At 40.1% G+C, this 11,567-nt stretch overlaps 1 protein-coding gene across 10 annotated transcripts in view; it reads left to right on the plus strand.

The window, feature by feature from the left end:
* The window catches only part of MTHFD1L (methylenetetrahydrofolate dehydrogenase (NADP+ dependent) 1 like), a 289,126-nt gene that overhangs the window by 97,165 nt on the left and 180,394 nt on the right, over nucleotides 1-11,567 (plus strand). For all 10 annotated transcript variants that reach the window (XR_012655563.1, XR_004373966.2, XM_032782444.2 and 7 more), the window contains exon 19: nucleotides 1,360-1,428. Coding sequence is in view for 8 of the 10 variants with exons in the window: in XM_032782444.2 (XP_032638335.1) it covers nucleotides 1,360-1,428 (69 nt within the window). In the remaining 2 variants the exon portion in view is untranslated. The remainder of the gene's footprint in view (nucleotides 1-1,359; nucleotides 1,429-11,567) is intronic.

An 11,567-nucleotide genomic window follows, 5' to 3' on the forward strand; every position in this document is an offset into this window, starting at 1 on the left:
GTTACTGTTTCTCCCTCCTCACTGAGCAGTGGGCCTACCCTGTCCTTGGTCTTCCTCTTGCTTCTAATGTATTGATAAAAAGTCTTCTTGTTTCCCTTTGTTCCCGTAGCTAGTTTGAGCTCATTTTGTGCCTTTGGTTGAGTACTTTGATTGAGTGCTTAACCTGATGCTGACTTTTCAATGGCATTGTTAGTCAGAGATGGAACAGAACCTTCTCTCTTTATGCGAGAAAAGATAGACCCATATCTATTTTGGTAAATATCGGAATTTTGCTGTTCTTTGTTTCTGATCCCCAAAATGTAAACAAGACTTTTTTTTTAAGAAACTAATGTGCAATTGAAAATCTATTCAGTATTAATCCCTAGACAAGGGACACACACCTTATCTCATTACCATTGTCTCATCCCATTTCCGTGTAGTTCACGTTGTGATGACTGTGGATATGTAGACTCTTGTATCAGAGACACTTACAACATAGCAATATTTAACAAAGAAATCCTAACGTGGCCTCAGTTTCCTTAATTCATATGTACCAGAGGCCAAGTATCATACATTATTCCTTTCTTTTCTGGAGACCTGGGTTCAAATGTGATATGTTGCAAATGAAAAATTAATTTGATGCATATTAGTAGTAATAGTAATTATTGCAAAATTGCCTCATAATATATTATTTTCAGGGTTTACATTGCTGGGCCTGTTGGTTCAAATGTAGATTCACTGGCAGAACTTTTTGAGGAGTTCTGTACGGTTAGTTTGTAGGGATTGAAAATGAGAGGCAATCTCATGGTATCTGTTCACATCCTTTTCTCAACCATATGATTATATAGGTCTTGCAGAGACTGCCAATTCATTTCTCCACCTTTGTGCCTAGAAACCCATGCTATTGATGTCCATTCTCTCATGAGCGAAGTACATCTTTCATTTCTTTGTGCAGTATTGGCAAGCTTGTTGCCATTTGCTTTCTTAGTGTTTGTGATGGACCCACACTTTGGTTCTCTTTCCTCTCCTCTGAGTGACCTTGGGCTGTTTCTCTCTCTGTCTCAGTTCTCTGTCTCTGAAATGGAAAAAATATTTCTCTACCATATCTCTCACAGATGTTATGAGGATAAATCCATTGCTGTTTGTGAGGCATTCTCATACTATGGTAATAAAGGCCATGAAGTAACTAAATCTAAATAGATTTCTCTTATAATGATGATGGCATAGTATTACAATGTGTATAGTGAAAAACATTTCCCTTTTATGTGAACGAATTTTCTCTTTAGAACTAAAGTTTCATATTTCAAACTCATTAAACTTAAGCTGTTGAAATGAGTGTAAAATAGGGATTCTTATAATGTGCACTCTCTTGTTTTGTAGGGAGTAACAGGTGCTTTGGCAGTTTTGATGAAGGATGCAATTAAGCCAACACTAATGCAGACTTTAGAGGTGAGTTCAACTTGCAAACCTTTTTAGACGTCTTGTTAGTCCTTGTTTTAAGACTCCATATTACTCCTGCCATTCTTCCTGCACTTAACATTTTAGGACTCAGAGCAAAAATATATGCTTTAACTTCAGCTGTGCTAGTTCCTCTCTTGTATTTGCTTTCCATGAACCCTTTGGTCCCCCTTATGACTTTGACATGAGTTCCAATCAAGGAGCAGTGAATTGTCCCAGTTACAGTCTGCCTTCCATTTCTACCTTAATGTGATAGGAAGGAAGTACACTGCACTAGGTTTCTACATGATGCATATGTCAGGTAGTTATACTAATGGCTTGTTGAGTGGGTGGAACCAAGGCTTTTGCTAAATCCTTTCTTCTTGGATGGGGAATCGTGGAGAGGAAATAGCAGCCTTTCCCCTGCGCTGCTGTCTGTGATTCTGGAACATCGGAGACCTGGAACTTGGGTGCCTTACACCCACTTACTGCCTTGCATAACCACGCTTGCACCTGCAGTTTGACCCTGTTATTGATGTAATGCTTGTAGAGAAAAAACTGAGTTTTTTGTTGCTTTTGGAAAGAGAATTTAAATTTTTCTTCGGGTCAGTATTTTTACCAGAAGTTGGACAAAGATTATGTTTCTTCAGCCAGAAACAATACAGGGTGACTTCTGACCAATCACAACAAGCCAGCAAGTGAACAATAGTCATAAAAAAAAGTTTTGAATTGTTAATATATTTGGGAAAAATTGGAATAGCCACAAAATTCTTTGAAATAAATGATTAATTGTGGATTATTCATTCAGCTCTATTACAGACATTTATGTTGAGAAAAATAAATAATGGAGTGTTAGAAACTTAGTTTGTGTCATCCTAGAAAATTCTGTGCCAAATGCAAGTAGCTCTCCGGCTTTTTGTAAATAGATTTTTATTGTTGAAAAACTCAACTGTAAAAATATTTAGACAGTGCCATGATATACATAACTCCCTGTCCGCTCAACATATTGAAATCAACTCCCCAGTTTATAAGAACTTCAGCCCATGAGAATTTAAAACATCATCAATTTTTTGGTTTGAGTTTTTTCTAACGGATTATTGCTTACGGAAGGAATTTAATACAACATGTTTTTCATTTCATCCAAGGAATGTTGTTATATTAAAATAGTTTGTCATGCTGTGCATTTCACTATAGTTTGCCTTTTGTGAGCTGAATAGGTTTCTCTTGCAAAGGTTTTTCTTTCATGCAGCTTTATAAAGAATGTACATGTGTTTTGGTGACGTTCAATAACAGAAACCAGAGATCATCCAGAACCAAGAAAAATGCTTCCATGAATCTGGGTACTAAATTGGTATCCAGACTACCTTTGGGGTACGTCAGTCATGAAGTAGATTTGGTTCTGCTGTCTAGTTTGTATCACTCTATTAGCACCGTGTGTATCTGTTCGGAAATGGTATCATGTAAAGAGCTGTTGTTTTGTTGTTGTTTTAAAAGAAAATGATAAATGTCAGAATAGTTTTATTTGATTCATGGGCATTTAGTCATGAAAGCGACACTTTTATTTTTCAGTATGTGTTCCTTTATTCCCCCTTCTAAACAGTACTGCTTTCTGCCTTCTATGTGGCACTAGTCTGTTCTGCTATGGCGGAAACATGTCGTGACGGTTTTCGGGGTACCCAGGACTCTGAGTCACCTTGCCACCCTGTGCCCTCCAGAGAGAGAGAGAAACTTGTTTGTGCTTAACTGAGTGTCGGCTCCCTGACACCACCAGCTTGTTGGCCACCCAGTCACTGTCCTTGGGGCAATGCCAGCCTGACTTTGCCTTGCAGGTTAACAAATGGTGCGCTTGAGTCCCTTTGAAGCATTCCTCTGTAATATCCAGGCTCCAGCCCCTTCTCCACTGAACACTCACAGAAATACCAGATCTGCTGTCCTCAAGGGACAATATACATATCAGATTGTTTGATTCATTTCAGGATCAGCAACTTGCTTATTACCACATCATTGAGATATGCTTATAGTGAAATCAAGGATAAGTTTTTACTAGAGATTCCCCCATTCTGTCTAGCCCTTGTTGACTTCATATCTCGTTGTTGATTTTGCATGTAAATGTGTCTCCATTGTGTTAGCTTGCAGTGCTTAATTTACATCTCAACAGAGAGACAGGCGAATGAGCATGTTTATCTGACAGGAAACCTGTTTTCCACTCTGCTGTGATACAGACTCTGAGAATATATTTTCAGTATAGATACATAACTCCTTTCAAAGTATATCTGTATGTACATTTCACCAACAATATTAATAACCAGTGTGACCCTGGTTTTCATTTAAGACCTCCCGAACATACATAATAGAATGTACATACCAGAATCGGGTATTCTTATAACCCCCTTGCCATCTTGCATTGAGGGATTCTTATGTTACTACCCCATCAATAACCATGATCAAAGACCATTGTGAATAATGAGTTGTAGCATCATTTCCCTGCCCACAGTACCTAGGGTTTCCCCTCATACCCCCATCCCAAAATCCATGTTGAAATACAATCACCAATAACAGAATCTGTATTAAAGGCAGCATTAGTCTTGCAGTCAGATCCTCACATGCAGACCCTTGTACCCCTTTGAGTCCCTATTGATTTCTGTGCTAATTTATGGCCACCCACCCAAAGACAGACCTTCTTCTAAATTCCCCCTTTCTAAGGAAAACAGATGTGCTTTTAAAATCAAATTACCTTGAATTAACTAACTCAAGATAAAATTTTGGTTAAGACCATGCAGATTGTAATGTTCACATGAGTTAGCAGATCAAGTTAGACTAGCCTTCCCCCTATTAATGTGTGTGTTTTAGGGCTGTTGAGCAATTAAAAAAAATTAATTGTGATTAATTGCACTGTTAATAATAGAATCGCATTTATTTAAATATTTGTGGATGGTTTGTACATTTTCAAATATATTGATTTCAGTTACAACACACAATACAAAGTGTACAGTGCTCACTTATATTTTTTATTACAAGTATTTGCACTGTAAAAAAACAGTAGTAGTATTTTTTCAATTCACCTAATACAAGTACTGTAGTGCAAACTCTTGATCGTGAAAGTTGAACTTACAAATGTAGAATTATGTACAGAACAAAACTACATTCAAAATAAAACAATGTAAAACTTTAGAAATTAAAAGTTCATTTAGTCCTACTTCTTGTTAAGCCAATCTCTCAGACAAACAAGTTTGTTTACATTTGCAAGAGATAATGCTGCTTGGTTCTTGTTTACAGTGTCACCTGATAGTGAGCACAGGTGTTCTCATGGCACTGTTGCACATAAATATCTTAACGATTCCGGCTACAAGATGCGCTAAAGATTCATATGTCCCTTCATGCTTTAACTACCATTCCAGAAGACATGCGTCCATGCTGATGATGGGTTCTGCTCAATAAGATTCCAAAGCAGTGTGGACCAACACACGTTCATTTTCATTATCTGAGTCAGATGCCACCAGCACCGGTTGATTTTCTCTTTTGGTGGTTCAGGTTCTGTAATTTCCACATTAGAATGTTGCTCTTTTACAACCTCTGAAAGCATGCTCCACACCTCATCCCTCTCAGATTTTGGAAGGCACTTGGGATTCTTAAACCTTGGATCGAGTGTTGTATCTATCTCTTGAAGTCTCACGTTAATACCTTCTTTGCATTTTGCCAAATCTGCAGTGAAAGTGTTCTTAAAACAAACGTGCTGGGTCATCATCTGAGACTGCTATAACATGAAATATATGGCTGAATGCGGGTAAAACAGAGCAATACTGGCTACAGAACTGCCATGCAAATGCCTGTTCTTACTTTCTGGTGACTTTGTAAATAAGAAGAGGTCAGCAGTATCTCCTGTGAATGTAAAAAAACTTGTTCGTCTTAGCGATTGACTGAACAAGAAGTAGGACTGAGTGGACTTGTAGGCTCTGAAGTTTTACATTCTTTTCTTTTTGAGTGCAATTATGTAACAAAAAAAACTACATTTGTAAGTTGTATTTTCACAACAAAGAGATTACACTACAGTACTTGTATGAGGTGAATTGAAAAATACTATTTCTGTTGTTTTTACAGTGCAAACATTTGTAATCAAACATAATATACACTTTGATTTCAATTACAACACAGAGTACAATATACGATAAAATGTAGAAAAACATTGAAAAATTTAATAAATTTCAATTTGTATTCTATTGTTTAACAGTGCAATTAAAACTGCAATTAATCACGATTAATTTTTTTGAGTTAATCACGTGAGTTAACTGCGATTAATCGGCAGCCCTAGTATGTTCCTCGGTTGTTTTTTTTCTTTGTTCGTTTTTTTAAAGTTAGCTGAAAAAATAGAAATTCCATCATGTGAAATTATACTGCCAACTACATGGATCATCATTAGGGCTGGAATTTAGATCCACATCACAGACCTCTGTCACTTGAGCTGATGCAGTAACTGTTAGAAATAGTGGGTTGTCATCATTTATGTGGACCAGCCGCTAAAGGGGATGAGACTTAATGCTTTGCATCATAGATTCCATAGATATTTGCTGGCAGCAGAGGAATACTGAGTCTCTGGAATCTTGGGTTTAATATTCTGGTGGAGGGTGTGCGCCAGTGATTATAAACCTTTCTGACCTGTCCCGCTGAAGTGTGAACCCTTTTAGATTGTCCCCCTTCCAGTCCTGTTTCTCACCCCACCTCTGGCTCCTTGTTCCAGAATTCACATCTAGGTTCCACATCCTTTCCCCGAGCTCCCTATCCAATTTCAGTCTCAACCACTTCACTCCCCACTGACTCCTAGTCCCTCTCTCATCCCTTCTCAACTCCTCCTAGCTCCCAGTAATCCTGGCCTTCCACTCAAGCTGCATCCTCCTCTCTTGCTGCTTGGGTGGCAGCAGGGGGGCTGTTGGAAGAGCACACGATAGACATTCTCCTTGCTGTCAGTTCCTGTGCCCAGCCCTTCAGCAGCCTGCAGCATCTGGTAGCAGCAATTGTAGAGAAAATCTTGCTCAGCCCCTGTGGTCCTAGGCTGGAGTATGCTCAGTGCAGTTAGAATCTTTGAAGAATGTAGCTGCAGAACTTTTACAAGTCTGCTAAACATTTACCAACTGAGATTTTTCAAAGATTTTCAGCTCTGACTAATTTTGTGTTTTTTTCATGGGGACAACAAAAAGCACCTTCCTGAGACCAGTGCAAAGCCTTCTCTGCCTGCCAAATTTCAAGACCCTGCTCCAAAGCATGGAGGTGCTAGAGCTTCAGTGAAAAGGAAGATTTTTTTTTTTTTTTAACATGAGCAAAATATCTTTCTCCTGAATTCATTCTCAGAGATGACTGAACCATTTTTGCTGAAACTTTTAAAATAATATAACATCAGCCTAAGGCAGACACCTGGTATGGAAATTTCAGCCTGAAGAGTTGTTAATGTTTGGCAAAACTGTAAGCAACTGAAAACAGGAGCTAATAATAGGAAGTATTGGGCAACCTTAATAGATCATGATACCAGCTCTGCATATAATAAATGTCGCACTTCAGCTACTTTTACATCTGATGTGACTATTATGCTTGTTTTAGCTATACATAATGTTTTCATAGTGTTATATCCACGTCGGTCATGAAGGATACTCTGGTGAACTGCTCCTGTAACATTTGACATTTATTTATACCATGTGTAGCAGAGAAATGACAGTATCTAACAACTCTGTGGAGTGGTAATATGGTTGCCCTATAACTCATATTATAGTTAAAGTACCAATCATAGCAAGGGGTGATAAATACCATAAACATCTTGTCTCCTATTTATAATCTTGCATATTTTGCTTCATGCATGATTTTCTTCCTGCAATCTTTTGATAACCAAGAATTTCCCTTATTAAATGTATACATAATGCTGTTGATAGTTTGTATGTGTAGTTTATTAGGAATGGGTTGCAAAATAAGTGGCAGCTGTACATTCTGAGACATTGTGAGATTTTCCATAAATTTTTAAGGAGGCTTTGGAGATGTCTGATGTGGGTCTTTTTGTGTGTGTGTGTGGCAGGGGGTGGAATGGGGGGGTTGCTTTTATAGCTATGAACGTCATTCTGAGAAGATTTTTAATCCATTCATTCAAGAGTGTGCCTGAGGCACCAAGGGTCTGTTGGGGGTTCATTCCCATGGGTAATCAGCCCGTGCTTTTTCACTCCAGGAGTTTTGTTGCCTACAAGAGCTAATGAGAGAATGAAACATTTTATTAACTCCCTTCTATTTTCTGGATTTTGGAACTCCATTGAGCTATTTTTGGCGTCTTTGTTTCACTAAGAGCCTTCTCTGATTAAAAGCTGCAGGATCAGGCCCTATATGTAGCTAAAAGTCTGTCAAATTAAAGTGCCTCAGATGCAATTGTCTCTAATTAAACAAGCCTTTGGGGCTTTTGCTGCTTAAGGTCACTTGAATCAGGCACTTCAGGACACATGATAATTTAAAAAAAAATGCTTTAGAAGCAGACACTATGCAACTCTTTTTCAGCTAGCTTTAGTCATCATTTTTTAAAACAGATCGCTCGCAGTACAGTATGTAAATCTGCTGAACAATAAAGCCCAAGGTGAAAATAAATTCAGTGGACTAGAATCCACAATAGATTTTGATATGTTAATTTTACTGCTGTGGTAGTTACACGGGTAATTCCTTTAATATGAGAAAAAAATTGGATTATAGAAAGAAACAAGCTAGATTTGTAGAAGCTATTAAAAGCCTTATTAAGAACAGCGTAGGAAGAAATGGTTTGTTTGTTCGTTTTACTTAGGTTTTAAGCTGTTTGGAGTGGGGGCCATCTTTTTGCTGTGTGTTTTGTAATATGCCTATTGCATGATTAGGGCCCCTAGGATCTGCTGCAACAATAACAAACTTTGACTAGAGGGTAGGATCATATGTTCAGAAGCTCACTTGCAATTTGAAGTTTTCCCTAGTTCAAGTTCAGTTTTTGCGTACATTTCTAAAACTCTGCTGGTGTTTCACTGCTATGGTCCCTAGAGGACATAAAGGAACACTGACTCAAAAGAGAGGGAGTATAGTAATGTTGTTAATCTATATCATTCTTTTTGTTCTAAGACATAATGTTTGTTGCTCTTTCTTTCTTGTCTTGTTCCACTGTTTCATCTTTAAAACATGTACAGCAGAGTAGCCATAAGATGGTTCATGGGAATTGTCTGTCTGTCTTTTTGATAACATCCCCATTCTCACACACGTGCGCTCACATGGATGTACACACACATTTTCCCACAAAGACAAATTGTGTTTTCACAGACGGATCCTGAAATTTTATATGTAGGAGTCTAAAGTACTGTTTTGTTTGCTTGAAGAAAAGTGATTGTGTGTGTGTGTGTGCGCGCAAATCACTCACAGATAAAATATAAGATTAGATGATTGTGGTTGGCATTCTGTAATGATGACGACTAAAAATAGTGTCGTTAAAACAGAAAAATTATTTAAAGGATTAAGAGTAGGTCTGTAAAGCGATTAAAAAAACACAATTAATAGTGTGGTTAAAAAATTTAATAAGTGCTGTTTAAATCACGCTGTTAATAGCATTTCAACTGAATTTATTAAATATTTTTGGATTTTTGTCTACATTTTAGAATATACTGATTTCAGTTACAACACAGAATACAAAGTGTACAGTGCTCACTTTATATTTTTTATTACAAACATTTGCACTGTAAAAACAAGATTTAGTATTTTTTGTTTGCCTAATACAAGTACTTTAGTGCAATTTCTTTATCATGAAAGTTGAACTTACAAATATAGAATTATGTATAAAAAATAACTGCATTCAAAAATAAAACAATGTAAAACTTTAGAGCCTTCAAGTCCACTGAGTCCTGCTTCTTGTTCATCCAGTTGCTCAGACAAATTTGTTTACATTTGCAGGAGATAATGCTGCCATCGTCTTGTTTTCAGTGTCACCTGAAAGTGAGAACAGGCGTTTGCATGGCACCATTGTTAGCCCAGCCTCCCTTCATAGTCGTCCATCGATGGGCCAGCCGGGCCGAACAGCCGGCTCCGCCGGTGCCACAGCAGGTGCAATGGCACCGGGCCCCGTGGCAGGCCCAATAGTACCAGTGGGCACCATGGCCCCTGACGCAGCCCCCAATAGGGGCTTGCTCAGTGGCCAAAGCCTCAGGAGGACCATTAGCCTCCCTCTTCAGATCCCCCAGTAAGGAGTCGGTGGGACGTACATCCTCGGCTCTGTGCCTGGAGACTGACCAGGTGGATTATGGCCCCTCCATCCCACAGGGGGACTTTAGGGCCCACCAAGAACTCTTAAAAAGGGTGGCATCAAGTCTCCACCTCCAGGCAGAGGAGATGGAGGAGCCCTCGGATGCCGGGCAGGGTGGCCTTGCCTCTCCACGAAGGGGTGGTGAAAATTTCAAGTGCCCTGTGGCAAACCCTGGCCTCATTGTTCCCCATCTCTAAGAGAGCAGAACACAAGTATTTTGTACTCATCAAGGGGCATGAATACTTATACAACCACTCTGCTCCTAACTTCCTGGTGGTCGACTTGGTCAACCACAGGGAACAGCAGGGCCAACCAGCTCCTACCCTGAAAAATAAAGATTAAGGGAGACTGGCCTCATTTGGAAGAAAAATTTATTCATCCTCGAGCTTCCAGTGACAGGTGGCAAACCACCAGGCTGTCCCGGCCCGGTATGAGTTCAATCTGTGGGGCTTACTGCCCAAGTTTGAGCACTCCCTCCAGGAGCATGACAGGAAGGAGTTCAAAGCACTGGTGGAGGAGGGTGCAGCGGCTGCCAGGGCAACCCTGCAGGCAGCCTTCGATGCAGTGTGCTCCCTCCATTATATCAATGGCAAACAACCCAGTGGTTTTCACACCTACACCATAATCCCAGAAGCATGGAGGCTGCTCAGTTGTGCGCTCTTGCTGTGAGCATCTCAAACACCTCGCACCTTCTCCTTCAGTGTTTTCAGAGCCGAAGTAGGATCTGCCACACGGAACATAGCGATGTTCTGAAAGCAGCCCTGCTTCAAGCCATTGAAAAAAACAATTCACAGTTGCTGCTGGCAGTCACAGAGTAGCTGCGCTCTGAGTGCTGTTTCTGGTCCTGTGAAACAAGCACTGACTGGCGGGACTGCATTGTTTTGCAGGTGTGGGGTGACGAGCAGTGGCTGCAGAACTTTCAAATGCGGAAGGCCACCTTCCAGGAACTTTGTACAGAGCTTTCCTCTGCCCTGCAGTTCAGCAACACAAAAATAAGAGCTGCTCTGACAGTGAAGAAGTGAGTGGCAATTGCTGTTTGGAAACTTGCAACACCAGACAGTTACCAGTCAGTGGGGAATCAATTTGGAGTAGGTAAATCAACCATGGGAGCTGCTGTGCAGGGCCATTAATCGACTTCTGCTACGAAGGGTAGTGAGTCTGGGAAACGTGCAGGACATAGTGGATGGTTTTGCTGCGATGAGGTTCCCTAATTATGATAGGGCAACAGATGACACACATCTCCATCTTGGCACCAGACCACCTTGCCAAAGAGTACATAAACCAAAAGATACTTTTCAATAGTGTGGAGAGCACTGGTGGATCACAGGGGGCATTGCACTGACATGAACGTGGGATGGTCGGGAAAGGTTCATGAGGAGCACATCTTTAGGAACTCGAGTCTGTTCAAAAAGCTGCAGGCTGGGAATTTCTTTCTAGACCACAAAATGAACATTGACAATGTTGAGATGCCTGTAGTTATCCTGCGGAACCCAGACTACCCCTTGCTCCCATGGCTCATGAAGCCATACACCGGCTGTCTGGACAGCAGTAAGAAACAGTTCGACTATAGGCTCAGCAAGTGCAGAATGGTGGTTGAATGTGCCTTTGGTCATTTAAAAAGGCTCTGGAGAACTTTACTAACAAGCAGCAAAGAATCCTGTGGCACCTTATAGACTAACAGACGTTTTGGAGCATGAGCTTTCGTGTGTGTGTGTATATATATATATAAATTTCTCTTCTCACCCCTATGGGTGGTATGTGTCTTCCTCAACCTCGGGTCCTCTACCAGAGGCCTGGGAGTTTGAGGGTTCTGCGCAGTATCTTAGCTGTTCCTAGCACTGCACTCTTCTGGACAGAGAGCTCTGATGTTGTTCCTGGG

The sequence above is a fragment of the Chelonoidis abingdonii genome, chromosome 3, assembly GCF_003597395.2.
Source record: "Chelonoidis abingdonii isolate Lonesome George chromosome 3, CheloAbing_2.0, whole genome shotgun sequence".
Taxonomy (NCBI): Eukaryota; Metazoa; Chordata; order Testudines; family Testudinidae; genus Chelonoidis; species Chelonoidis abingdonii.